Raw genomic sequence first — 25,147 nt, forward strand, 5'->3', positions numbered from 1 at the left:
TTGGGGCTTCTCTTACTCAACTGCATGGATTGGAAAGTAAAAAATCCAGGGACGCCTGGTGGTTCAGTCGGTCAAGCGCCTGCCTTCGGCTCAGGTCATGATCTCAGGGTCCTGGGATCGAGCCCCGCATCGGGCTCCCTGCTCAGCTGGGAGTCTGCTTCTCCTTCTCCCACTCCCCCTGCTTGTGTTCCGTATCTCGCTCTTGCTGTCTCTCTTTCAAATAAATAAAAATAGTATTTTAAAAAAAAATCAAACTATGTAAGAATACACTTATCTTGATGAGCACTGAGAAATTTACAGAACCGTTGAATCATTATATTGTACGTGCGAAACTAATATAACACCCATGTACACGTGAAGTATAACATCTATGTTAACAATACTCCAATAAAAAATGAAAAAACTATGTAATTTATCCCGTTAGCAAAACAAAGGAAGAATAAAATTATCACCTTCATTCAGAGAAAGTTTTCTTCAATTCCAAATCCATTCATGAACAGAACTCTTAGGGGCACCTGGGTGGCTCAGTCGGTTGGGCGTCTGCCTTTGGTTCTGGTCATGGTCCTGGGGTCCTGGGATCGAGCCCCACATCAGGCTCCCTGCTCAGCGGGGAGCCTGCTTCTCCCTCTGCCCCTCCCCCTGCTTGTGCTCTCTCTCTCTCTCTCTCTCTCAAATAAATAAATAAAATCTTAAAAAAAAAAAAAGGAAAAAGAACTCTTAGTAAACCAGAAACAGAAGACAACTTCCCACAAACTGACAGACAGTACCGACAAAAATTCTTCAGTCCACATCAGGGGCGCCTGGGTGGCTCAGTCCTTAAGCATCTGCCTTCGGCTCAGGTCATGATCCCGGGGTCCTGGGATCGAGTCCTCAGTCGGGCTCCCTGCTCAGTGAGGAGTCTGCTTCTCCCTCTCCCCCTCCCCCTGCTTGTGCTCCCTCTCTCACTGTCTCTGTCAGATAAATAAATCTTCAAAAAAAAAAAAAAAACTTCAGTCCACATCAGACTCAGAAGTGAAGGGTTACAGCTTCCCCTTGAGATGGGGGGAGGTGGGGCAGGGAGCAAGACATTTGATTCCACACCATTCTTCCTAGTCAATACACTGAGATGAGGAAAACAAAATGTTATATATAAGATTTGGAAAGGGATAAATACAATCAATCATCATTATTTATGGATATGATGGTGTAGAAACCCGAGAGTCTACAGATAAATTATTAAGATTACTAAGGGAGCGCAAGCAGTGGTGCTGGGTATGTCAGTATACACATCAGCTGCATTTCTCCATAACAACAGAAAATAAAAGTTTTAAAGATTTCATTTACAATAGCAACAGAAATAGATAAAACAAATGTAACAAAGTAGGTATATGATGTTTATAAATAAAACTATTAAATATTATTGGAGAAAACTTAAAAGGCCTCAATCAATGGTAGAATATAAACTAGAAAAGTTACTACTTTAAAGGTGTCAACTCTCCCCAAACCGATCTACAGAGATGCAAGGCTATCCCAATCAAAACACCTAGAGATTTTTAAATTTTTCTGTGCAACTTGACAAACTAATTCTAAATATTTTGTGGACACAAAAAAGCCCAGAATACACAAGACTTACTCTCACCTTTTACCCTATTTTGAAAACTTGTCAAGCCTACAGGAATGCAGAGAGCTATACAAAAGAATCCCATATAACCTTCACCTAGATTCAGCCGTTAACCTTTTGTCACACTAGCTTTATCTTTCCACATATTTATTTCCTTTGTGTCATCATTTGAAAGTAAATTGCAGACACGTCTTTTATCACGTTTCTCCTAGGAATAAGATCTTCTACGTACCCAGGATATCATTAACCCACCAAAGAAACCCTTCATGGACACAACGTACTCTAATATGTGCTCTATTTTTTTTTTTTAATGTGCTCTAATTTTAAATTTCTCCAGTTATCCCAATGGCTGCCCCACCCCACCCCCGCTCCAATCCAGGTTCCAATCAAAGTTCACAAATTACATTTACGCTGAAATATCTCTTTAGTGTCCTCTTAGCTTCAATAGACCCTCTGGTTTTTCTGTTATTTGACATTTTTGAAAATGCCAGGCCCGTTATTTTACAGACTGTCCACATTCTGGATTTGTCTCATTGTTCCCTTCAGACGCAGGGCAAATACTTTTGGCAAACACGATACACAGCTGATGCTTTCTGTCTACCACACGTGACATCACGGCCGTTGGTCTCATTCTGGTGATGCTAAATTTGATCCCTTGGTTAATTCTGGCATCCATCATTGTAAAAGGAGCCTTCTCAATGTAATGAACAAGCAGAGTATTACCGTGAAATCCTGAAGCTATCCCGTTTTCCCATAAATTATCACCCAAAGGTTTTAACATCCATTGATGATCCTCATCTGAATAGATTGTTAAACTGATGGCCGCAATCTAAATTCTGTCCTTCCTTCTACATTTATTCAGCTGCTGTTCTGTCACCTCAACACCCTCCCCTTTTTTAGTCTCCTTGGGGACTCTAAGACACTTTTTAAAATATCCTGTGAAATTGGAACAGACACGAGCAAAAGCCCAGAACATGACATAATTAGTAACATTTGAAAAGGTCCATAAATGTGACTACGTTTAAAAAGACAAAATAACAAACCTCTATTCTCCAAAAAACACCTCCCTTTAAGGAAAGGAAGAGGCAACCAGGGACAGGACAGGCGTTTTCAACACATAGAACTGACGAAGCGTTTGTGTCCCCAACAAAGTACTTGCTGCTACAAACCAATGAGCCAACCCAAAAGAACACGGCCAAGAGAGCTGAACGTGCAGCTCCCAACAAAAGGGCATCCAACCGGCTCACAGCCGTGGGAAGAGGCGCTCTCACCCTCGCAGTTACCACCCGTGACGAGGACTGCCATTTTTGAAGATCACGGAGCACCAGCCCCGCCGCCCTACGCCGGGAACGGCTCTGGGAGCGCAGCCTCCTCACGGCGCCGAGCCCGGTCCCCGGGTCAGCGGAGCCCTCGTCTGCGGGTCCCCGCGCGGCGCCACGGAAGGGGCTGCAAGTCCACGCAGGGGTGGGGAAGAGTCTCTCCGACAACGTCGAGCCAAGGACCGCGCAGGGCGCCTCCTTCCCGAAGGGCGACACGGGGCCCGGCGAGTCCTCCGTCGGAGGCCAGGAGGGCTGTGCCCGGCGCGGGAAGAGGGGCGCCTAGGCTCCGGGCCAGGGCTGTGTCTCCTGGGGCGCCGTCGGCCAAGCAGCAGCAGCCCCTGAGGCGAGACCGCGCAGAGCCACCCGCGGGAACCGCCCGCCAGGCCCGGCGAGGCCCCACGGCTCGCCCCGCTGCTTCCGGGCGCGCGGGGCCCCGGCCCCCAGCGAGCGCGTCCCACGCAGGCGGCGCCGCGGCGTGTGGGCGGGGCCTCCGACCCCCGACGAATCGCTCGTCTGATGGGAAAGGATGTGTCGGCGCACCAATAGAGCGCGGGGAACGAGGTCCCGCCCACGGGGCTACGAACCAATCGGCCCCGAGCGGCGAGTTGGCCGGTCGCGGCTGCGCGACCCAGCGGAGCCGAGCGGCATGGCGGGTGGGGCCCGGGAGGTGCTGACGCTGCAGTTGGGCCACTTCGCAGGTTTCGTGGGAGCGCACTGGTGGAACCAGCAGGTGAGGCCTCCGGCCGGCTGCCCCCGAGGGGCCGCTGCTGCCGGCCCGACCCTGCGGCCCCCGCTGAGGCCGGGCCCCTCTCTGCGTCACCCCAGGATGCTGCGCTGTGCGACGCGGCCGATGCCGGGGAGCCGCCGGGGGAGCTGTGTCCCGACGTCCTGTACCGGGCCGGCAGGACGCCGTCCGGCCAGGACACCTACACGCCCAGGCTCGTCCTCATGGATCTGAAGGGTGAGGCGGCGGCCGGGGTCCCCCGGGCGTGCGGGGCTCGCGCCCGCCCCAGGCTGCAGGACCGGCGAGGAGCCGCCGCGGGCACCGCTGGCCACGGGAGGGCACAGCCTTGTTCCGCTCACGAGCCGACTCCGGGACGGGCTCCTCGGTCCTGGAGACGGCGAGGTGGTGAACCGTGGCCCTCTCGGAGGGCCGCACAGCTCATGGCTGAGCTGGGAAGGGAAGGGTGGTGCCCAGATTGTCCTAGACAAGGGCTTTTTCCAACTCCTGTCTGTCCAAGAAAGCTTGGAAGAGCCGAGGGCTGGAGGGAGGGTGGCAGCAGGTTGTCGGGTGACCCCAGGAAGATTAGCCGAAGGCGGGGAGGGGCTAGGCTTTGACCTAACAGCCCCCGTTCTCTTTTGTACAGGTAGTCTGAGCTCCCTAAAACAAGAAGGTGGCCTCTACGGGGACAGACAGCTAGATGCAGCGATAGCGTGGTATCTGTGGTCCTCAGAGGAGGGGGGACGTGTGCAGGAAGCCCGAGCATCAGTGAAACCGTGCCTGTCGTCAACCAACCTCTGTCTTCTTTCAGGCAGGGAAAGCTCACCACACACAAGGAGGAACTCTGTCCCCCAAATCCTTATCTCCAGGACCTTCTGAGTGCAGAGGTGAGGGCCTCTGCTCTAAGCTTTTAAACCCAGCGCTGTAACTAGATTGCCCCCATTGGGGCCCAGGGGAAAAGAAAAAGGAAAAGAAAGGATTTTGATCATCTTAAACATTAGCTTGGAACGGCATTTTAGGAAAACGCACTTTTTCTTAAAGAAATGTGACTACGTGAATGAAAGGAGGCTGGAGGCTGTGGCCAGCAAAATCAGGGAGGATAAATTAACTTTTGCTTCTGGACCGGCTGGAGCTAAATGCAGATGTTTCTCATCCCTCCCAGGGAGTGCTGAGTAGTGATGGTACCTGGAGGGTCAAATCCATCCCCAATGGCAAAGGTGAGACTTCTACCAGGTACTATGGGATGGGGAACCGGGCAGAACCGGAACACGAAGAAATGTGCCTTTCCTTTGCTTTTCCTTCAGGTCCCCCGCCACTCACCGCTGCTACAGCCCCCAAACCACTTGTCCCCACAGAGAGCAGCAGCAGAGTCTGGTCAGATTTCCTGCGCGTCCATCTCCATCCCCGGAGCATCTGTATGATTCAGAAGTACAACCATGATGGGTATGGGGGCTGCAGAGGCTGTGGAGCAAGGACCTGGGTCCCCACCGATGTTGAATAAGGCTCTGGAAGGCCACCTTCCCTGCCCTCCCTGAACACAGGATCTTGGGCTAGGGGGTAGGGGGGGATGAATGGCGGGGTTCCTGCAAGTCAGGACTGTGCTCACACATGGCAGGGAAGCAGGCCGCCTGGAGGCTTTTGGCCAAGGCGAGAGTCTCCTGAAGGAGCCCAGGTATCTGGAAGAGCTGGAGGACAGACTGCATTTCTTCGTGGAGGAATGTGACTACCTGCAGGTAGCCGGAGGGCGTGGGGGGCACGGGCAGATGCTTTGTCTCGTCCTTTCTGTCATCACTCGCCTCCTTCCAGGGTTTCCAGATCCTGTGTGACCTGCACAATGGCTTCTCTGGGGTAGGCGCGAAGGCCACAGAGTTGCTACGGGACGAGTATTCGGGGCGGGGAATAATAACCTGGGGCCTTCTCCCTGGTCCCTACAGTCTTGGGGTGAGCAGAACCTGGGGAAAAGGCAGTCCCAGGGGCAGGGAGGGAAAAATGAGGGGATGACAGCCCAGGGAGAACGTTGCTTAAAACCAATTACCCTTCTTTCCCCAGGAGCCCCAGAAAAACATCTATCGTCTGCTGAACACAGCTTTTGGCCTGGTGCACATGTCTGCTCACAGCTCCCTGGTCTGCCCCTTGTCCTTGGGCGGGAGCCTGGGACTGCGGCCTGAGCCTCCGGTCACCTTCCCTCACCTCCGTTATGACGTAAGGCTCAGGCTCTTGTTCAGGTGGCGGGTAGAGCAGCGCCCGCCCACCCCGCCCTCACCTGCCAGCCCTCTTCGCGAAGCCTCAGCTTGAACTCAGCCACGACACAGCACACTGTCCTCCGCTTGCCCAGCCTCGGGCCAAGCACAGCCCTGCTTTGTCCCAAAGCGGGCCCGGGGCCGGGGCCGGGGCCGGGGCGCTCCCCTCTGCCATGGCAGAGAGGCCCGGGTGCTTTCTGCCCGCATGCTCTGCTCTCCAGACCCAAGACGCTGAGTGCCCTTGTTGATACCCTCTTTGCAGGCCACTCTGCCCTTCCACTGTGCCGCCATCCTGGCTACAGCCCTGGACACAGTCACGGTTCCTTACCGCCGGCGTTCCTCACCAGTTTCCATGGTTCATCTGGCCGATATGCTGAACTCCTCTGGGAAAAAGGTGTGGAGCCTTGTGAGGGGTTGGGCCAGCACCGAGCGGCCGCTCGGGTACTTGACCTCTCCCTCACCTTCAGGTGGCGACGGCGGCGGCAGCCATCCCCTTTCCCTTGGTACCAGGCCAGTGCCTCCCTGATGCCCTGGCGCAGCTCGGAGGGGCCACGGCGTGGACCCCGCTGTCCGCATGCGGGCGTCCTTCTGGAGCGCGCTTCGCCCAGTCAGTGGTGCTGAGGGGTCTAGACAAAGCATGCCTCACCAGGTGAGGGCGGGCGGCTCCTCGGAGCCCCGGTCAGAGCTCGGCCGCACCCCCCGAAGAGCACCGCCTCTTCCTCCCCCTGCCCCACGTTGAGAGAGAGGGAGAGAGACCCTCAGCACCCCGCTTCGGCCGATGGCCTGGGAACCCAAGACTCCCAGCTCCGTATCCACACTGCGGCAGACTAAAGGTGGTTTTGGCTCTGTTCCGGCAGCCGGCTCGCCCCAGGGACACGTCTGCCTTCACCGCTCCACGCGTGCGACACGGGGGAGGACGTTTTGGCCCAGTACTTGCAGCAGCAGCAGCCTAGAGCCAGGAGGTCAGTGGGAGGCCGGCTGTCCCCGCCCACACCCCACTTCGCTCACCTTCTTCGCGCTCAGCTGCTGCTCTCACCCCCCAGCTCCGCCCACCTGCTGCTGGCGCCCTGCAAGGTGGCTCCTCCGTACCCCTGCCTCTTTTCCCCAAGCCTCGGCCGGCACGGTTTGCTTCTGGATGGCCCGCCATCGGGGGCAGGTACGTGGGTGGCGAAGGGACACGAGAGCTTGCACTGTATGTGTGGCCAGAGGGAGGCATGGAAGTCCACAGGTAAAAGTCCCTTTATTCACTGAGGCCACTGAAGCCACTGAGGGAAGTGGCTTCCTCTGGAGCACGGGTCTGCCAAGGGGACAGCACACAGGATTCACGGGGTTCACGCCCCAGCCAGGTCTGCCGCAGACCCGGACTTCCCCGTCGGCAGCAGAGCCCGAGGCAGGCTCCCCTTTCTGTCCCCCCACAGCCGTGGAGAGCATCCCAGTGCTTGGGGCCCTCTGCTCCTCTTCCACTTTGGGCCGGGCCCTGGGAGACTTGGCCAGAGACCTCGGCAAACTGGACGTGCGGCGCTGGGCCAGCTTCATGGACGCTGGGGTGGAGCAGGGGGACGTGGAGGAGGCGCTGCAGGAGCTGGGCAGCCTGGCCCAGTGCTACCAGGGCGGGGACGGCCTCGCGGACTGAGGTGTTCCAAGCAAAGGAAAGCGCTGCTTTACAATAAACACCGTGGGTGCAGGACTCAGTGTTCTGGGACTGGCGACACCAGCACGGGCGTGTGCTACGTTTACAAACGCCGTGGTCAGGTCAGGTCTCAACAATAAATACACGCCGTGGGACCAAGGGGGGGAAAGGAGCCCCCCCCCCGCCCCCGCCCCGGGCCGAGCACACGTAGCTTCTGAAGACCTTGAGCGACGCCTACGCGGGCACAGCTGCCCAGCCACCGGTCTGCCTCTGTCCCTGCCCTCAGCCCCCGCGGCTCTGCGCCCCGGCACAGTACAGGCGCCCTCCCTCGGGGGGCCGGCGGGGGCAGGAGGCGCAGACGACAGGCGCGCGCCCAGTCACCCGTCCGTCTCCTCCTCAGACGGAAGGTCCCCGCGGTCTGACAGCTGGTCTGTGTTGCTCGTACTGGTTGCGTCCTCCTCGTCCTCGGAGCTGGCCTCGCAGGCCGTGTGGAAGAGCTGCACGAGTTCTCGGAAACGGCGGGAGACCTAGGGCGAGAAGGTGCGACTCCCACACACACTGAGCACGGTACACCGACGGGCGCAATCCCGTCCGCTCCACGCAGTAAGGTGGCGAGGGTTGCGCCCTCACAGATGAGGGAACTGACGAGGCTTCAGGTTTGGCCCTAAAAACAAACTAGAATCGAACCTCTGGGACTTCTACCTCGAAACCCCGTGCCCTTGCTCTTCTAGAACCACTGCCATGTGCCCTGATGAGTCAAGCCCCTCCTCTGGGCCCTTGGGGCTCGTCTCTCGCTTGGCCACCCTGTCCCTTCCTCGGCTTCCCTGGGGCTTGAGGCTCTAGCAGGGCTGAAGCCACTTACCTCGGCGGGGGTCTTATTTCCCAGCTGCTGGGAGATGCTGCTGAACGTCTGGGGCTGTGCTCCTCGCTCCTGGCACATGGTGAGAATCACGCGGTCAGCTTCCCTGGAAACCACACAGCACGATGAGTCCCACGTTAGGAACATGGATGTGTTCCACGAATTTTACACACACACGTCGTCCACCCCTACCTACCTTGTCCACAGGACCACCTTCTCCCCAGTGGAGCTGACCTTGCTGTTGTTGGCACAGACCGTAGCTTCTGTGGCCTTCGGGTGCAGCTCTCCCGCTGGACCCTTGCCCTGGCTTCCACTGTCCTTAGCCAGACCTCCCCTAGGGGCTTTGGAAGAAGTCTCTGAGATGTCAATTCTTGACGAAGGAGATTCACGGACAGGGGACATTCTGTTTCCTGTCTTCACGGCAGCTCTGCCTGCCAACAACCAGCTCTCTGGAGTATCTGATCTCTCAGATACCTGTGTTCTCCCCACGTCTCTGGTCCTTGAGCCCCCTGCTTCCTTCCTGAGTCCCGTTTCCTCAACAGTTCCAGGCCATTTCTCCGTTTCCGAAGCCTCCCAGGCCGGCATGGAAGCCTCTGGCTCACCCACTGCCTCCTGCTCCTCCCTCTCCTTCCGAAGTCTGGGGGATGCCTGAGGGCAGGAGAGGACCTCCTGCCCAGCCTGGCTTCTCCCCCCAGTGCAGAGCATGGCCCCAGTACTGGAGGGAAGCCGAGGGGTCTCCGGCGAGCAGGGCCGTGGGTCATCCAGGACGAGCTGGTCTGCAAGAGTCACTTCCTGAGGGGAGAGCGGAGTGCTCCCCACTGCCAATCCTGCTTAGGAGGAAAGTAAAGATCTGAGGGTATGGACAGGGTCAAGATGCACCTAGAACCCCGAGCTGCCGCAGGGCCATGCAGGCTGGTTACCGCTGACAGAGCCCCAACCTCAAGGACCGAGGCGAGGATGGGGCCCGTGGTCGCTTATACAGCGCTACAAGGTCCCACTGCCATGGCCCAGGGTGGCCGAGTCCTCGGGGTGCAGATCACGGGGCTCGGGAGGGCAGGGGAAGAGAGTACGCATCATGTGGGCGGCAGCACTCCCAATTCGGCCAGAGGGCAGAGGCCACAGCAAAGCAAAGGCCAGACACAGGACTTCCTATTACTTGAGTAACCTAATGGGCAGGGCGTTGGCTCGGAGCCGTTCTCGCTGGAAGTATGTTAGAATGAGGTGGGAACAGGGACCGAGGCGGGGCTGGGAGGCAGAGCACTCACGGGGAAGAGGCGTCCCCCTGCTGCCAGCGCTCCCGCCAGGCTGCTCCTGAGCTGCCTCTGTGCTTTCACGCTCCTCGGGGGCCTCCTCCTCCTGCAGGTCCTTACCCTGCCCGGCTTCCTTAGCACCGGGCCCAGGGCTGGCCTCCCGGTGGGGACTGCTGCCCGCCAACTCCTGGGGCTCCTTGCTCTTGTAGGACTTGCTGTCACAGACCTGCAGGTAACGGCCTTCTTGGTCAAGGGTATCCTCACACGGCCTTTGTTTTAGGGGCCTGAGCACAGGAAGCAGCCCGGCCACGATGATCAGCAGGCCAACTGACAATTTTAAAGTCTGCTTCTCCCGCTCCTCGAACCAACAACTCTTTATTTTTGCTGCCAGCCAACCCTACCCTAGAGAACCGGCATTACTTTTAGGGTCTGTGTATTTCATAAGAGAAGAAAAAAAGAAATCAGAAATATTTGAAGTGGTACAGATTGTTCCAATTTCAAAAGCCTTCCTTACCCACAGGATTATCTTCAAAAAGCAAAATCCATCACATACTTGTACGGGATTCTGTTTGGCGCACGCACACTCACACTGCGTGACGGGGATATAGCAGACAGCCCAGCGCGGTGAGGCAGCTACGGCGCCCGGCCCCCCACGCGGTCCCCCCCGCCCCTGCTCACCCTGCTGCCACAGTGGCCGCAGCTTCTTCTCTTGCTCTTCTTCAGCCTGGAGTCAGGGCCTCCTTCGTGGCAGGAGCAGGCACAGTCCTTGGCTCCATCTGGCCACTCAGTCTCCTAGGAAACACTGGGCTTGGTTAGTGGCCAGCTAGGGTGCGTGATGCCCAGAGAACACGCGGGCTGCAGGCCACCCGAGCAAGCCGCCCTGACCAGCACCCTTTCTCCTTGGCGGCACTGCAGCTCTTCCCATGGCCTGGGGGGACTCAACCACAGCCCGCTGGAGTGCCCTGCCACGACCCTGCAACGACCCAGAGGACTGACCTAGCCCAGCTGCCCAGATGTTTCAATACTGAAGTCAGATACAATCGGAGGCAAAGTCCTGGGATGACCGACCACCTTGGCTCCCGCGTCCCTGTACCTGGGGCTCTGCCCCCTCCGCCGACCCCTTCGGGGCGGGGGGCTTGCTTTGTGCACAGGGAGGCCCCCTCAGGGACACTCTCTGTTCAGGGACCCCAGATGCCAGTACCGTTATTACCCCCCCAAACGACAAAGAGGCTGACACAGATTCAGTAAGTTGCCCTAGGTCATCCCGCTGCTAAGAAGCAGTTTTGCCGAAGGAAGAGGAAAACACACTCCTCCTGGGCGAGTGGCGGAGGGCAGTGAGTCTGAGCAGACTCCAGGCCGCCGGGGTCCGCACCCCAGCACTGCCACTTAGGAGACACGAGGCCCCGGCACCAGCCTCGAGCTGCACGTCCCTTTCCTCTTCGGTCAAATGCAAACAAGAGCCATCTGTTCATGGCCCTGCCGTGGAAGGAAGTGAGGGAACGACCCGGGTGCACCACCTCCGAGAGGTACACATCTGTCGTCACACAGCTGAGCGTTAGCCGTTACCGGTACTGCTAAGTGGGGATGCTCAGTTCTACCTCTTCACGCAAACAGAAAGGAAGGAATCGAGACCCAAGGGCAAGGGAAACCACTCCAAGCCAGAGAGCCGAGGGGGAAGCATCGTTGTAATGGGGCGGCTGTGGGGGAGCCTCCTCGGCACCTCCCCGCCGACCCCCGGGGGGCTCTGCAGCCTGACCCGACCGCCTGGGGCCCCAGAGGCCGTGCACCGCACCAGCCAGAGAAACATGCAGAAAACTCAAGGCCTGCTTTATGGCAAGCGGGTGACACCCTACAACCTGGGGTACCTTGTCATGATTTTGGACCCCAATCTCTTTTCTTCTTTTGCTCTTGGAGGCCGTGGGTATCTTGGGGGGCTCCTCTTCCTCCTCCACATCAGGCAGTGCCACTTCTTCAAAGCCGTCAAACTGGGGAGGAGCAGGGGCCCCTCAGCGCAGACCCTGGGCAGGCACCCCTCCGACGCGTGGCCTGCCCCCTTCCCAAGCCCACTGCAGCCTCGGAGCCGGTACCTCGTACTCCTTCTCCTCCGTCCAGTTGATCTCTTCAAAGTCCCCCATCCGGCTGGCTGCTGGGCGCAGGTGATCAAAGAAGACGGAGAACTCGTCCTGCAGGTGGTCATGGCCCTTCAGAAGCTGCCACATCTGCGTCTTGAGCTGGGGAGAGTGGTCGGGGGAAGGATGAAGCGTCCAGGGTCTCTCCAGGCTGCCGTCCCAAACCAGTCCCATTCGCCCCCAAGGTCTACCCTCCTTGTCCACTGAGGGACAGCCAAGGAAAGCTCTCCTTGACCGCTAAGACTTCTTCAGCATCCCCTCCCTGCTCGCATGCCTACACTGGAGGGGGATTAATAACACGTCTGATCCCTGATGACCACACCCTGCACCCCGGCCTCCTGATCTCCAGTGCCGGCAGCAACCCGAGCACGGCGAGGAGACGGGTCCCCCCCAGGCCCCATCACCTCCTTCCCTGAACTTCCCTTCCAGGCACTGATGGCAACCCTGAGCCTCTGAGTTCAGTCAGGCTCTGGTTTCAGGGGACAAGCACCCCCTGTTCCAGGGGTTTATGCTTCAGGAAAGCCGACAAAAGTCCTCGCCTTCTTCATCCCCTCCGGAAGTCCAAGAACCCCAGAAGCAAGAGAACGGGCCCGGGTGCCAGCAGGACAGGGAAGAGCACCTCCGTGATCTCCTGGGGCAGGCAGTCCGCACAGCTCTGGAGGACCCTGATGATCTTCTGGTGGTGCGAGGGGTTCTCTGCAAAGCAAATCTCCAGCTGCCGAAGAAACTTGCGGCTCTTCTCAAACGCCTGCTGTTCCTCAAACTACCCCGGTGGAAAGAAAGCAAGAGCGTCACGGGCGCAGCGAGCGCGGACCGGACGGCGCTACGCCCACGGAGCGAGCATCGGGCCCGGGAGCGGGGGCGACGGGGACCCCGTTTATAGCCGCCAGACGGTGCCTAAGGCCCCGGCATCTACGCACCTTGGGCTGCAAAGGCAACCAACCCAAGAGTCTCGGACGGGACGGCAAGCGTCCGGGGGCGTGTGAATGTCAAGCTGCTGGCTGTCTCACAGGCTGTGACCTCAGACGCCGCAGCTCGTCTCCATCTCCAGAGTGCTCGCACCCATGCTGCTCCTCCCACGGGGAGAGAGCATGTGCGGGTGTGCGTCCCCCCCAGGACCCCGGGACCCCGGGCCTGCCTCAAGCCGACCAGAAGAACTCACTCCACCCTTCACTCCTGGGTCTCCCTCTCCTGAACACCTGGGACTAAGCCCTCACATGTAGACACTTACTGGCCAACATTTCGAATGTCACCTTCTGCAGTGGCCATCCCTGACCACCGTGTACGAAATAAAACTGCAAGGCCCCACCCCCACCCATGCCCCCTGCAGCTCTCTAGACCCCCTTCCCGATGTACTTGGCCACAAGGCATTAGCGCTCAAAAGCATTATACACATTTTACTGTTCATATGTACTGTAATCCTTATATACATTTACTATATATATATTTTACTGTTTTATCATCTGACTTTCCCCAAGAGAATGACACTCCATGAGGGCAAGGACATCGTTCTTTTGTAATTACTATATTCCTAGGACCGGAACCCTGCCTGACGATGCACTGGACACACACAATAAGTATCTGCTGGAACGAACACCTGTTTTACAACAGGGAGGAGCAAAGGGTGTGTGATTCACCCATGGTCTTCACTGGTGACCGAGGGTACAACCCCTCATTGCACATACAAAGAAAATGGGAGAAAAGGGGTTGGGAAGACCACCCCTTGAAAACAAGGGGGCGCTGATCACCCTGGGCCAAGGCAGGGCCATCTGACCGGGGGTCGCCGAGAGACAAGGATGGCGTTAGCCAGTTCTACGCAGGTCCCCTGTCCCCGGACCCAGCAGCCCCCCCGGGTGTGGCGTTCACGCGTCCACTCACTAATCCACAGGCCAGAGCCTGCTCGGGCAGCAGGAAAGCAGCGAAATCCTTCAGCAGCTGAGGCCAGTCCTGGAGCAGAACCTGCAGGCTTCTGTAGAGATCCACAGCTGTCTGCCTCTGAGTGCTGGACTCGAACTCATAGATGACCTGCAGGAAGTCCTCATACTTGCCAGGGATATGCTGCAGTGCTTCTCGTACCTACACGGGAAGACGTTCCGCCATCAGGACAGGGAAGAGCCATATGGATCGAGGAGGAGGAGGAGTCCCCACACAGAGCCCCAGAACCACCCTGTGGAGCGTACTCCTCCAATGGCTCCTGAGATCTGCTCACGGAAGACATGGAGCAGTGAGTCAGGCACCACCGCCCCTTCCCTGCCTGGCCGGCCTCTAAAACGCCTTCATTCTCCAGGGGCCACAGCCCTCCCTACAAAACCAAGCGAGCATTGTCTCCAGCCCACGGCTCTAGCCTCTCCCTCCTGATCTCAGCCCCTCACTGAGATAGACAAGGAGCGCTCCGCACACGCAGTTCCACATGGTACCGCGGGGGGAACCACGCATACGTTAGGAACGCTGGTAAACTGTCAGCAGACCAAAAGGCATGACCATCACTGCTAGCAGGCCGAACCGCCGGGGGGATAAAGGAACCAGATGGCTGCATGCCAAGGGCAGCTGCCAGGCACAGTGGGGTCAGCTCTCCGAAGACCAGGGCACTTCCCGGAGTCCACTCTCTGGCCAGTGCACCAACGGTCTTTCTTCTCCTGCCGAGGGCTCGGGAAACGCCCGCTTTAGCCAACCCTGCGAAGTCACCCCTCTCACTGATGATGGCGGCGCCACCTTTCCCTGCTTTCTGAACAACGGAGAGGTGATGCTCAGGGATTCACAACAAGCCGTGGACGACGGAAGCCTGGGTCCTGTCTCTCTCACAGATCTGAGGGCAATTCCAGGAGAGAGCAAAGGCAGAGGCTTGCGAGGTGGCTGTGCGGCTGGAAAATCAGACTCTGTTTTCAACACCGGTCCCTGGAAAGGAGAAGCGGCCGCGTTTGGGGGGACGGGCAGTAGCGGGAAGCAGTCCCTGCCTACCCTGGTCAGGTAAGCCTGAGCAAAGGCCAAATCCTTCTGCTCCCTGAGGGGGTCCCGCTCGAGAATGTCCTCGTCATACAGCAGCAGCAGCTTGGACGTGTCCTTGCTGGCCCGGGCCCGGCTTCCCCGCTTGCTGCGAACTCGCTGACTGCCCCGGCCCTTCCCAGCAGCTCGGCCGCTCTCTCCTGGGAAAACACGCAAGAAAGACGGTTGTTCGGGCCCCACAACCCTACTCCTCCCTTCGGCCACCCGCACCCAGCCCACCCAAATCCCGCTGGCTGTCTGGGATGGCCTCAGGAGCAGCTGGCAGGAACGTGGCAGGAAGGCACGATGGCGTGGCAGGCCAGCCCCCCACAGCGCCGGCACAGTCGCACCCCCGGGGTGAGAGGAGGCCCTCAGCTGCTGCACATAGCCAACGGGAGTCCGGAGCAGGAGCATGGGCTCACGCCGGGCTCTCACGCACTAGGTCTCGGTGAGGAACCGCAAATCAACGTGGCTCTTAGCCACGCACGTGACAGATGGATTGAGAACCAGCATAAACACTCGCGTGAACCTAATGCAAACCTAGTAGCTGGTAAGAGTCACATCTGAAATGTCTGAGCACGCTTCTCTGCAAAGGCTCCAGGCAAACATGTTTGGGGGAGGGCAGCGTGCAGGGGGGCCCCCAGAGGACGTCCTCTGAAATCTCACACCTGGTTTTCGGACCAGCCGTTCGGCACAGCACTCAGAGAGGAGGCTGGCTGAGACCCGCCCCGCACACCAGGCTCGCCACTCACCTGGCGGGGCGCTGCTGGCCTCCGCTTCCAGGGCAGTCCCGGGCGAGGCAAAGGTGGCCGGCGGCTTCTCGGCAGGGTCTCCAACGGCTTCGTCTGTCATTTCGTCCTCCTTCTGCAGGCTCTCCATTCCTTCTGCCTCTTCTTCCTCTTCTTCTTCAGGCTCAGAGTTCTCCTCCTGGGAGTTCTCGTCCTCGGACTCGCCCTCCTGGCCCGCGCGCCTCTCGGAGGCCAGCCAGGTCAGCTTCTCCATCGTTTCCTGCAAAGCCCCCGAAAGCATCCGCAGGGCTGGCGCCGGCTCCCCACAAACCAGCGGCGCAGGGAGAGCGGGGCTGCCAGCCCAGCAGCAGGTGGGGGAAGGTGCGTTTTATACCAGGAAGACCGTTTTCCTTTGCTGGGGTCCACACTTACGATCTACACGTTTAGGCATTTCAATTGCGCACAGGTGACTCAATCTAACGCTTTAGTGACTGAGTCACACATAACACCCAAGGAAAAGTTCACCTTTTCCTCCCCTCCCGCCTCAACCTCCCGCCCCCAAACTGTGCCACACGGTATTCAAAAGTCAAATAAAATGACAGGAGGAGGGCGCCTGGGTGGCTCAGTTGGTTGAGCGACTGCCTTCGGCTCAGGTCATGATCCCGGAGTCCCGGGATCGAGTCCCGCATCGGGCTCCCTGCTCAGCGGGGAGTCTGCTCCTCCCTCTGACCCTCCCCCTTCTCATGCTGTCTCTCTCAAATAAATAAATAAAATCTCAAAAAAAAAAAAAAAATGACAGGAGGACTAAGTGCAGCAAGCAAGCAGGTGACCTGTCAACAAATCAAGCAAATTACTGAGGCCACAGAACACCGGAGAATATTCCCCAGCTCTCACCTGGAGTTCCGGGACCGAGAGCACAGACTCCTCAGAGGCTGAGGACATCTCATCCTCCTCATCTTGGGTCAGGTCGTCAAAGTCCTCCTCTTCCTCCTCCTCTGGCCCGTCCTTCTCGCCCCCAGCTTCCGGCCCAGCTGGGATCCCCGGCGCCCGGCCGACGGCGCTGGCCAGGTCCTCAGACTTGCCTGGGGGGCTGCTGCGCACTTCAGGGTCGGCGCAGGGAGCAGCCGTCTTGGGAGATCCTCTGCTCACATCTCCGGAGTCTCCCTCATCCCGAGGTCCCCGAGAAGCTGACGAGGTTCTAGCCAGCTCACTTCTGTCGTCGTCCTGCTGGAAGGCCGGCTGTCTCCTTAGCTCGCTAGGACCGCTCGGCCCCTCACCTGGGAAGCCGGCGTCCGGCCCCACAGAGCGTTGCTCTCTGCGGTCTTCACAGGTGGCCCGCCCTGGGGACCCCCTGGGGTCATCCTCCCCGGGGTCCTGAGCTTCCATCTTGACCATTTCCTGCAAGTCCCCTGGAGGCAGCGGCTCCAGGGCCTGCCTCCCATCCTCGGCCTTCACCAGAGCCCAGCCACAGGCACTGTTCTCTGGCTGCTCTTCCCGGCACACATGATCTGCTGCTGGGGGCCCTGGGCTGTGCTCCTCTTTGGGGAAGACGGGAGCACAGAGAGGAGATAGTTCCTGGGGTTCTAATTTGGGTTCTAGGCCTTGGGAGGCATTTTTCCCTTCAACCAAAGGACAAGCAATGTCCACATTCACTTGGGCCTTGTCTTCAGGGGCGGAGGGAACAGGAAGGCTCACAGAGTTGCTGGAAACAATCAGGGGTGGGAGAGAGGAGGCCACCAGGGGCTGGCTCAGTGGGCAGGGGAAGGAGGTGGGGTTCACCAGGAGGGTGGTGATGGGGATGGCCTGCGGAGTCTGGGCCACGGCCGCGCTGACGGGCTGGATCACGTTGCAGCCGCTGCCGAGGCTGACAACCTTCACCGCGGCGGCGGGCACGGTGAAGATGACGGGGAGCGGGTGGAGGAGGGAGGCGGGCTCCAGACGGAGAGAGGCCGCGGCCCCCTTTCTCTTGGAGGCTCTTGGCTTCGCACACGGCTTTCGAAACTTGGAAGGGGCGAGCGAGGGCAGCATGACCTTGGGCACAGGGGCAGAGGAGAGCAGGGTCTGGGGCTCAGACAGAGGGAAGCTGGTCCTGGCCTCGGGGGCTGCGGGAGGCAGTGCGGCCGGAGACTCACAACTGTCCCCCGCCGTGACCCCCAGCGGAGGGACGCCGGGCCCCGTCTGCAAGACAGCGGCTGGCTGGATCGCACGAGGAATGCGGACCACCATTTTGCTTGGAGGGGCTTCGGACAGAGCTGACCTAGCTGGTGTTTTCCCAGAGGTGGAGCTGGGCTGGACAGAGGGGCTGGGTCTGATCAGCAAGGGCTTCAGGACTGATGGCCGCTTCTGTCTCCAGGCCTTCCTGGAGAAACAGTTGGCCACTGGCTTCAGTTTCAGGACTACACCCTTGGGCAACAGCAGTGGGTACAGAGTTTCACTGCCCAATTCCGAGCTGCCTTTTCCCAGGCCTGGCTCTAAGCTGCCCTCAGCGGTTCCAGTCACACTTCCTACCCCTCTGGCGCCGTCCGCTATGCGCCACAGTTCCTCCTGGATGGACGGCAGACTGGCCTATGAGAACAAGAACACACTGATCCAACACGTGTCAGAACCTGGAGAGAAGAACGGGGCTTCCGAGACTTTAGGGGCCTTTCCAGGACAGTCTCAAAAAATCTTTTCAAGGAATTTTCTTGCAGGATATCCAATTTCTAAAGACTACATCCTAATTATATGCTCTAGAAACGCCGTATCATTTTGCCACAATTTCTCAGAGGTAGCAGAGTCACGTGGGGAAAGGGGCAGCAGCAGGAGAGGAGGGGGAAGGAGGAGCACCCGCTGAGCCCGCGCTACGGCACCAGCTCCAGCTCCGGCTCTGGCTCCGCCCGGGGCATAAAGTAACCCCCGCCCCCCACCCTGCCGCCGCCCACACGCCCCGGGGAGGAAAGCCGTACCTTTAACCAGAACGGAAGCCGGTGCTCTTCCCTCTCGACAGGTGGCTTCCACTGATGGGGCTGGATCTCTTCACAGCATTTCACCAAGACGGGCAACTGTTTGGTCTTCTTATAAAACTGAGCGTGAAGAAATGACACACGAGTTACGTTCTCTCCAGAAACACTGCCCTCTGTTGGACTGGGGAACTGAGTGTGCGGCAGTCTGCGACGCCCCCCGCCCCCCCCCCGGTACACACATGACCATAACCAGCACATGCTACATGCTCTGCATTTCAAATTACACTAAGTTCTCAATCCTAATGACAATTCTGCAACACTCGCGATCATCAGACAGGGAGAACTTTAGGTCACAGAGAAAAGGAAGCAGAAGATCTCGGAGCCCATCCTTCGGATCTGCTCCTACACGCAGCGCCTTAACCCTCAGCCACGACCCACGGAAGCTTCCTACTGAGGAAGTAATGGTGCAAAGGACATCAGGGGGGAAGGGAAAGAAGAGACTGAAGCAGTTTTAAGAGTAAATTAACAGGAATCAGGGGCGCCTGGGTGGCTCAGTCGCTAAGCGTCTGCCTTCAGCTCAGGTCATGATCCCGGGGTCCTGGGATCAAACCCCGCGTCGGGCTCCCTGCTCCCTCCCAGCTCCAGGCTCCGCGGGAAGCCTGCTTCTCCCTCTCCCACTCCCCCTGCTTGTGCTCCCGCTCTCGCTGTGTCTCTCTCTGTCAAATAAATAAATAAAATCTTAAAAAAAATTAACAGGAATCAAAACAGTGACAAGCATCCATCCAATCCACATCTGCCGAGCGCCCGCTAGAGGCCAAGCGGACAAGTGCGAAAAGCCCTTCCTGCTCCCGGGGAGCCCACAGACTCACAGGACAGTGAGCCAAACCCATGCAATGCTCTGTGAGGAAGTACAGAGATGCACCCACAAAAATGACACACACGTCACACTTGAACAACAAAGACAATTCTGGAGCAGCTACAACACTACAGATGAATCTCGACGGCACAGAGTTGGCCGAGGGAGGCAGGGAGGGGCAGACACCCTTCTTGTCCCAAATCACGAACGTGACGAAGGAACCACAGAGGCTGGTCTGGCTACAACAAAGGCATGTGAAGAGACTTCCGGAGACAAGTCGGAGGTAAGGCGGGGGGGCCTTCCGGCCATGCCAAACAGTGTGAGCTGCACCCGGAAGTCATCTGGAGGTGGCCACGGCAGCAACGGGAAGGAGCCAGAATTAGGAACGCTGGTTAGAAAACAAGGGCATTACTGCAGCCGTCATGGGCCGGCGCCAAGGGCATGGGCATCAGGGTAGGAAGCAGGGTAAGAACACGGAGGGCTGGGGACAGCCCGGCATATGGCAGTGGTCAAGCTGGGGGGCCAAGGACAACCTGCAGCTTCGTGCACTGAGACAAGAGCCAGACCGCAAGGTCCCAGAGACAGACCACAGCAGGGGGAGCTGCGGGAGGGGAGGGTGCCGGCAGCCACAGGCGGAAGGTTCAAAGGAACAGAGCTCAGACTGAGGAGTCAACGAGGCAGCCCGGGGAAGAACTGGCAATGGCTGGCGCTCGGGAGAATCCGGACCAAGGACACAGACTTGAGGACCATGAGGAGACAGGGCACCCCGACACGCTGCGAGTCTCCTGTGGAACGTGGACGTGTGGGAGGAGCGGGCAAGAGGAGCTGGGGAAGGAGCAGCTGGCTGAGAGCAGGAGCGAAGGCGCCACAGTCCCAACCGGACAGCGACACAGAAGGAGGCCACGAAAGCAGCCCGTGCATCACCCAACAGGGAAGGAACAGATCTTTGCAGGGATACCGTCCACACTTACAGAGCTTAAAGCGTGAAGGAGAAACGCACTGTTAAAAACAGATTAAACACATCCATTTGGCTTTGTTCCCTCTTCAAACCCCAAGAAAACAAGGGAATTGCTTTAAGGTAAAAGCCTATAAGGAGAGAGAATGAAAGATGAAAGCAACAAAATTTTCAAAACTAAAAAGCAGATGGATGAGTGGAGACACGTAGGACAATGAAGAAAGCCGAATGTCACATGGAGAGAAGTTGAGGGCCGACGAGACGGATGTCAAAGGCCAGCCACAGGGTGAGACAACAGAAACCTCTAGAAGTGCGGGTAAAGCTGGAAGTGGGAACAGGTAAAGATGAGGAGGGCAAGCAGAAGCTGTTGAAGAGGCAGTGACGCCCCAAACCCCACCCCGCCGGCCATAGCTGCGGGCAGCCTCTCCTGAGCCGAGCAGCTGGACAGAGGCCGCCAGGCGCCGTGGGAGGAGACAAGGGGACAAGTCCAGCCTTCGTCCTCCCCTGCTTCCCACACTCCCTCTGCCGCTCACCATTAAAGAATATTCAAAGAATGTAAAAAAGCTATTGGAAATTAAAAATATAGCCGAAGAAATAAAGAGCTACCTCAGCAGAAAGGTCAGAAGAAAAAGCTGAAGTAACACCCCAGAAAGTACAACAAAAGATCAAAGTGTTGGGTAAAGAGAAGACCACTGGGAGGCCGGGGGTACCGCCCGGGGGACAGCACGCGTTGTGGGGGCGGGGGGGGGGTGCCCAGTCCTTTCAGGATTAATGACACTGGACCCACAGTGAGGCATCCGCAGCAGCATAAAACCCCAAAACGCTGGAGAAAAGGAAAAACCCTACATGCCGCTGGGGCGGGGGGCACAGGTCACACAGGTTCAAGGCATCAAATCTAAAGAGGCAGCACTAGGAACGAGAAGAAAATGGAGCAAGTCCCTTAAAACTTTCTAATAAAAATTATTTCTAACCCACTGAAGGTGGAGAGTAGAAAAGGGATATATTTTTAGACTTTTTAAAAAAACTTTTTATTTTAAATAATTAGATTCATAAGAAGTTGCAGAAATAAGACAGAAAGGTCTTATGCAGCCTTCCCCGTTTCTTCCAACAGTAAGACCTTATGTCGCACAGTGACAATGGTCCTGTTCACGCAGTGGTGAACACTGGGAATACGGCCAGTTTAAATCTACACATCTGTTTCTCAAGCACTCTTCCCCAGAATGCCATGAGGATGTGCTCCGCTAAAAGAAGGAAGTAAAATCAAGAAAGATGTGGGTTCGGGGACCAGGAGGATGCACAGGGGAAAGAAGCAAAACCAACCCATGATGATGGGGGAAGAAAAATCCCAAGAAGCCGTTCGTGTAGCAAGCGGAGAGAGCAACACGTTTAGAGGGAACAGCATAAGCGGAGTTGGGGAGAGGCTTCCTCAGGAAGCTGAAAATGACCAGAGACTCCTAGCACTAAAGTAAACTCCAGTGTTGAACAGGTAATACATACCTCACGAGACCAAGCCCCACCGGCTCCCCCAAATGCAATGATCAACTCCACAAAAACATGTCGGCAGGAAAGCAAAGCAATCACGCTACACCACACAGCTCAGCTGGGAGGGACACGTACCAAGCAATTATACGCTTATAATGTGAGCCCTGAATCTAACCAACACTGTGATCTAGTGGGAGAACCGGAGGACAGAAGACACCTGTGATGATGGCAGGGCTGTGGCAGTGGGAGGCCCAAATCTCTGTTGCCCGTGTTGCACTTTACTAAATAAGGCTTCAATCCAAAGCATCAAGTGGTGGCAATGACAAGCAAGCCACCCAGATACAGACGCAGACATACCACCCCTCAAAAACCTCAGTAGGAAATCGGGAGAAAAATATTCTTTGTAAGAAGCCTCATAGAACTATTTGACTCTAAAGCACTTAAACTATTTACCTTTTATAAGATATATACTTTTAACTTTGATAGACATACCCACATAGAAAAAGGTAAGCAGAAGGATACAGCGGAGTGCTGTCTACCCTTCCAGAAGGCTAGCGGGAAAGAGACAGCAAGAGCGGCTCGAGGGAAATGTGAAGTTGAGAAATATTTTAAGAGTTGGAACAATTTTGGGGTGCCTCGGTGGTTTAGTCGGTTGATCATCTGCCTTCCGCTCAGGTCATGATCCCGGGGTCCTGGGATCGAACCCTGAGTCGGTCTCCCTGCTCAGCGGGGAGTCTGCTTTTCCCTCGCCCCATCCCCCCCACCGCCCAGCTCATGCTCTCTCCCTCTCTCAAATAAATAATCTTAAAAAAAAAAAAAAGTTGGAGTAATTTTATTTTTAGGAGAAATACCCATAACAGAGGAAGAAGATGATACTCCAGAGGAGAACAAGGGTCAACGTCCCTGGAAAAGCCAGAGGGGGACTGACCCAGCTCTGGTGGGAGGAACCAGGGCCCTCCGCGGTGAGGCTGAGCTGGAGTGAGGCCCCGGGGAGTTCACAGGAAGCACTTACTTTGATGATGTTGTCGGGCGCTCTGTTCATGTTGAGGTTCTTGATCCTCACTGTCAGTTGGTGGGCGGTCTTGCAGGTGAGGAGGTACTTGCTGATCAGCAGCTTAGGAAACTTGGTCCCTTCAAAGTGCTTTAGCCCTAAAGCCAACAAACTGAGAAAGGAGCCATGACCTAAATCTCGCCTTATTCTGTTCTGCAGAACGCCCTCTCCCCAGAGCAGCACCCAGGGTACACCCCAACAGTGGCACACCTCATTCTTGTGCAAGCCAGTGGCTGCCCCACAGAGATGTGCAGGTGCTTACTCATGGCGAGCGAGCACAATGACGGAGACACAACCAGGGGTTCCCAGTCACGTGGGAAGAGGAAAAATGGGCATGAATCACTAAAAAATGTCAGATCGTGACGTGCTTCACACTAATAGTACAAAAGAAATTCAAAGGAAAGAGAATGGGGCTAACAGAACAAATGTGAGATGAATAATGGGCGTGGTGTGAGACATATTAAATCAGGACCGATACTGCCTCCCAACATAAGCCATTCGATTGCGGTTACCTATCTACCGCAATTCGCTGATGGCAGTGGGCCAAGTATCATCAAGAGCCATGAAAATGTGCCTGACCTTTACCAAATCATCTCACGCTTGAGAATTTACCCAAAGGGATAAACGCAAAAGACGTTCAAAAGCTCTATACGCAAAGATCCTTGCCGAAGCCCCACTAACACAGCAAAACACGAGAGAAGAAAAAATGAAACAGTAGCAGATAAAAGGGCTGTCCCAGGGCCCGTGGAAGATCACCTGAGGAGACAGCACACGGAAACTACAGGAAGGACGGTGCTCCAGCACAGAGCATAGAAAAACAATTTCAAGGTGTTAGGTCAAAAAAGGCGAAATAAAATTATACTTAAATTGCCAATAATTATATGAAAAATCATTGGGGGCGCCTGGCTGGCTCAGTCAGTAGACCATCTGATTCTCGATCTTGGGGTCGTGAGTTAGAGCCCCATGTTGGGCGCAGAGATTTTACTTTAAAAAAAAAAAAAGTCATTGTCATGGGGTGGTTAGGATAATGGATAAAAATTTTTTTCCTTTGAAAAACTGCCTCTAAAAGTACTATGAGACTGGTTTTTACAATAAATAAAAAACAAAAAACAAGTTAAAATGTTTCCAAAAAGTGCACATTGTTCCCCAAAAAGAGCAGTGTCTGGCGCTCGAGCAAACCCGCCGCAGAGCTGCGCCCAGCACTCCAGCTAGCTTCCGGCCTTCCGTGTCCGTGTCGGGTAACACGTGCCTGCTTGCCCCCCAGCTCCTCAAGACAAAGAACCAGGTCTTCTCCTTGGGGCCCTCGGGCCCTCTGCTCCCCCACAGCAAACCCTTACTTGTCCTCGGCCTTGGTGAAGAAAATCTTATCCTGGGGGTTCTTCGCCTTCAGAGAACACACTGGAAGTAGCTCCGGGTACATGAACACCTTGCTTGTGGCCAGGATCCAAGCCACTTGTTTTGGCAAACAGGGAAATTCGTCTGCTGTGAGGAAACAATTCTGTGGTAAATGAAATCCCAGAACAAAAGCTTCTGAATGCAAGTCTGCATTTAGCTAGAGCTGCCCCTACCTGGGGGTGTCTCCACCTCCCCTCCCGCAGAAGTTCCCAGCAACCTCCTCAGCCCAACACAGGCCTACGGGGAGTCCCGCTCGGCGCCACTAAACACGGACATGCTCACTCTTCCCTCAGCGGCACGGACACCTGTAACAGTGCGAGCCACCTGGGGCACACAGTGCGCACTCAAACGCTGCCATCGCCTCCCCCCCGCCCCCCGAAGGCCTTGCAAGGGAAGGGACCTTTCTTTCAGGATAAGATGCCAGCTGCTTTCATCTCCCTCACCAATCTGGTATTCCAGATTTTATCTGATTTGATTCTTACTTAACTTCCAGCAAGTCCTCCCAGATTCCTCCTGGGGTTGGGAACAAAAACCGTAAAAGGAACAAGGCAATTCAGTCTCACTCATTTCTGCCTTGCTCCTAAGCCTCTCGTTCCAGGCACGTTCTGCCTTTCCAGACATGGGAAGCACCACTATATCCATAGTTCTCCTTCCAAAAATGGTATTTTTGTATCCCCAGAAGAAAAACACAGGACACTGTACGTGTAATCTATTACCAGGCCACGATGTTAGGTTTTCATTACCATCAGAGAGCTAAGACAGTCGTTTGAGATCAGTGTCTATAACATAATGCACCTGAACTCAACTATAATTCAATCTAATGCTAAGAGTCAGGGATTTCAAACCACAACTCATCTGCTAAGCCAGGAAACTAATCAGAAGCAATTATTCAGTTTAAGGGAATAGCAAATGTGTTCTCAAAAATTACTAAAAAATGCATGGCAGAAAGCAAACCTGCACAAGTCTTTAAAATACTGAACGTGGCAAATGTACATCTCTAATTTGTAC

At 56.3% G+C, this 25,147-nt stretch overlaps 2 protein-coding genes across 9 annotated transcripts in view; one reads left to right on the top strand and one right to left on the bottom strand.

Annotated features, from left to right (window-relative positions):
* The first annotated feature begins 3,519 nt into the window (after nucleotides 1-3,519).
* Nucleotides 3,520-7,567, top strand: MSTO1 (misato mitochondrial distribution and morphology regulator 1). 3 transcript variants are annotated; one of them, XM_028090060.2, is made up of 14 exons: nucleotides 3,520-3,649; nucleotides 3,745-3,880; nucleotides 4,287-4,356; nucleotides 4,452-4,527; nucleotides 4,803-4,857; nucleotides 4,945-5,083; nucleotides 5,256-5,373; nucleotides 5,447-5,581; nucleotides 5,690-5,842; nucleotides 6,143-6,274; nucleotides 6,348-6,529; nucleotides 6,738-6,842; nucleotides 6,924-7,036; nucleotides 7,299-7,567. In XM_028090060.2, exons 1-14 carry the CDS (start codon nucleotides 3,566-3,568, stop codon nucleotides 7,511-7,513), a joined length of 1,713 nt encoding a protein of 570 aa, XP_027945861.1. In that variant the 5' UTR covers nucleotides 3,520-3,565; the 3' UTR covers nucleotides 7,514-7,567. The 3 variants fall into 3 exon arrangements, with proteins under 3 accessions (XP_027945861.1, XP_027945863.1, XP_027945862.1); XM_028090062.2 differs by having other exon boundaries at nucleotides 6,924-7,003; nucleotides 7,275-7,567; XM_028090061.2 differs by having other exon boundaries at nucleotides 4,996-5,083.
* GON4L (gon-4 like) overlaps nucleotides 7,102-25,147 on the bottom strand; it is a 66,234-nt gene continuing 48,188 nt past the window's right edge. For 4 of the 6 annotated variants that reach the window (XM_028090057.2, XM_028090053.2, XM_028090052.2 and 1 more), the window contains 15 exons: nucleotides 24,082-24,226; nucleotides 22,706-22,856; nucleotides 18,404-18,520; nucleotides 16,353-18,023; nucleotides 15,483-15,738; nucleotides 14,707-14,891; nucleotides 13,627-13,824; nucleotides 12,368-12,511; nucleotides 11,707-11,850; nucleotides 11,485-11,604; nucleotides 10,298-10,411; nucleotides 9,635-9,845; nucleotides 8,566-9,196; nucleotides 8,373-8,475; nucleotides 7,102-8,037 (listed from right to left, as the gene is read on the bottom strand). In XM_028090057.2, the coding sequence (XP_027945858.2) occupies nucleotides 7,888-8,037; nucleotides 8,373-8,475; nucleotides 8,566-9,196; nucleotides 9,635-9,845; nucleotides 10,298-10,411; nucleotides 11,485-11,604; nucleotides 11,707-11,850; nucleotides 12,368-12,511; nucleotides 13,627-13,824; nucleotides 14,707-14,891; nucleotides 15,483-15,738; nucleotides 16,353-18,023; nucleotides 18,404-18,520; nucleotides 22,706-22,856; nucleotides 24,082-24,226 (4,340 nt within the window). In that variant the 3' untranslated portion in view covers nucleotides 7,102-7,887. The remainder of the gene's footprint in view (nucleotides 8,038-8,372; nucleotides 8,476-8,565; nucleotides 9,197-9,634; nucleotides 9,846-10,297; nucleotides 10,412-11,484; nucleotides 11,605-11,706; nucleotides 11,851-12,367; nucleotides 12,512-13,626; nucleotides 13,825-14,706; nucleotides 14,892-15,482; nucleotides 15,739-16,352; nucleotides 18,024-18,403; nucleotides 18,521-22,705; nucleotides 22,857-24,081; nucleotides 24,227-25,147) is intronic. The other 2 variants (XM_028090054.2, XM_028090055.2) reach the window with 2 other exon arrangements.

Source organism: Eumetopias jubatus, unplaced genomic scaffold (assembly GCF_037043125.1).
Source record: "Eumetopias jubatus isolate StellerSeaLion01/CBP00866 unplaced genomic scaffold, mEumJub1_p1.0 scaffold_12, whole genome shotgun sequence".
In the NCBI taxonomy this organism is placed as follows: Eukaryota; Metazoa; Chordata; class Mammalia; order Carnivora; family Otariidae; genus Eumetopias; species Eumetopias jubatus.

Bases quoted from the DNA above. Each gene is read 5' to 3' on its own strand.
- MSTO1 (XM_028090060.2), top strand. From the start codon at position 3,566: ATGGCGGGTGGGGCCCGGGAGGTGCTGACGCTGCAGTTGGGCCACTTC. The intron at 4,357-4,451 runs GTATCTGTGGTC...GTCTTCTTTCAG, and splicing joins CTAGATGCAGCGATAGCGTG to GCAGGGAAAGCTCACCACAC. The intron at 6,275-6,347 runs GTGTGGAGCCTT...CCTCACCTTCAG, and splicing joins TGAACTCCTCTGGGAAAAAG to GTGGCGACGGCGGCGGCAGC.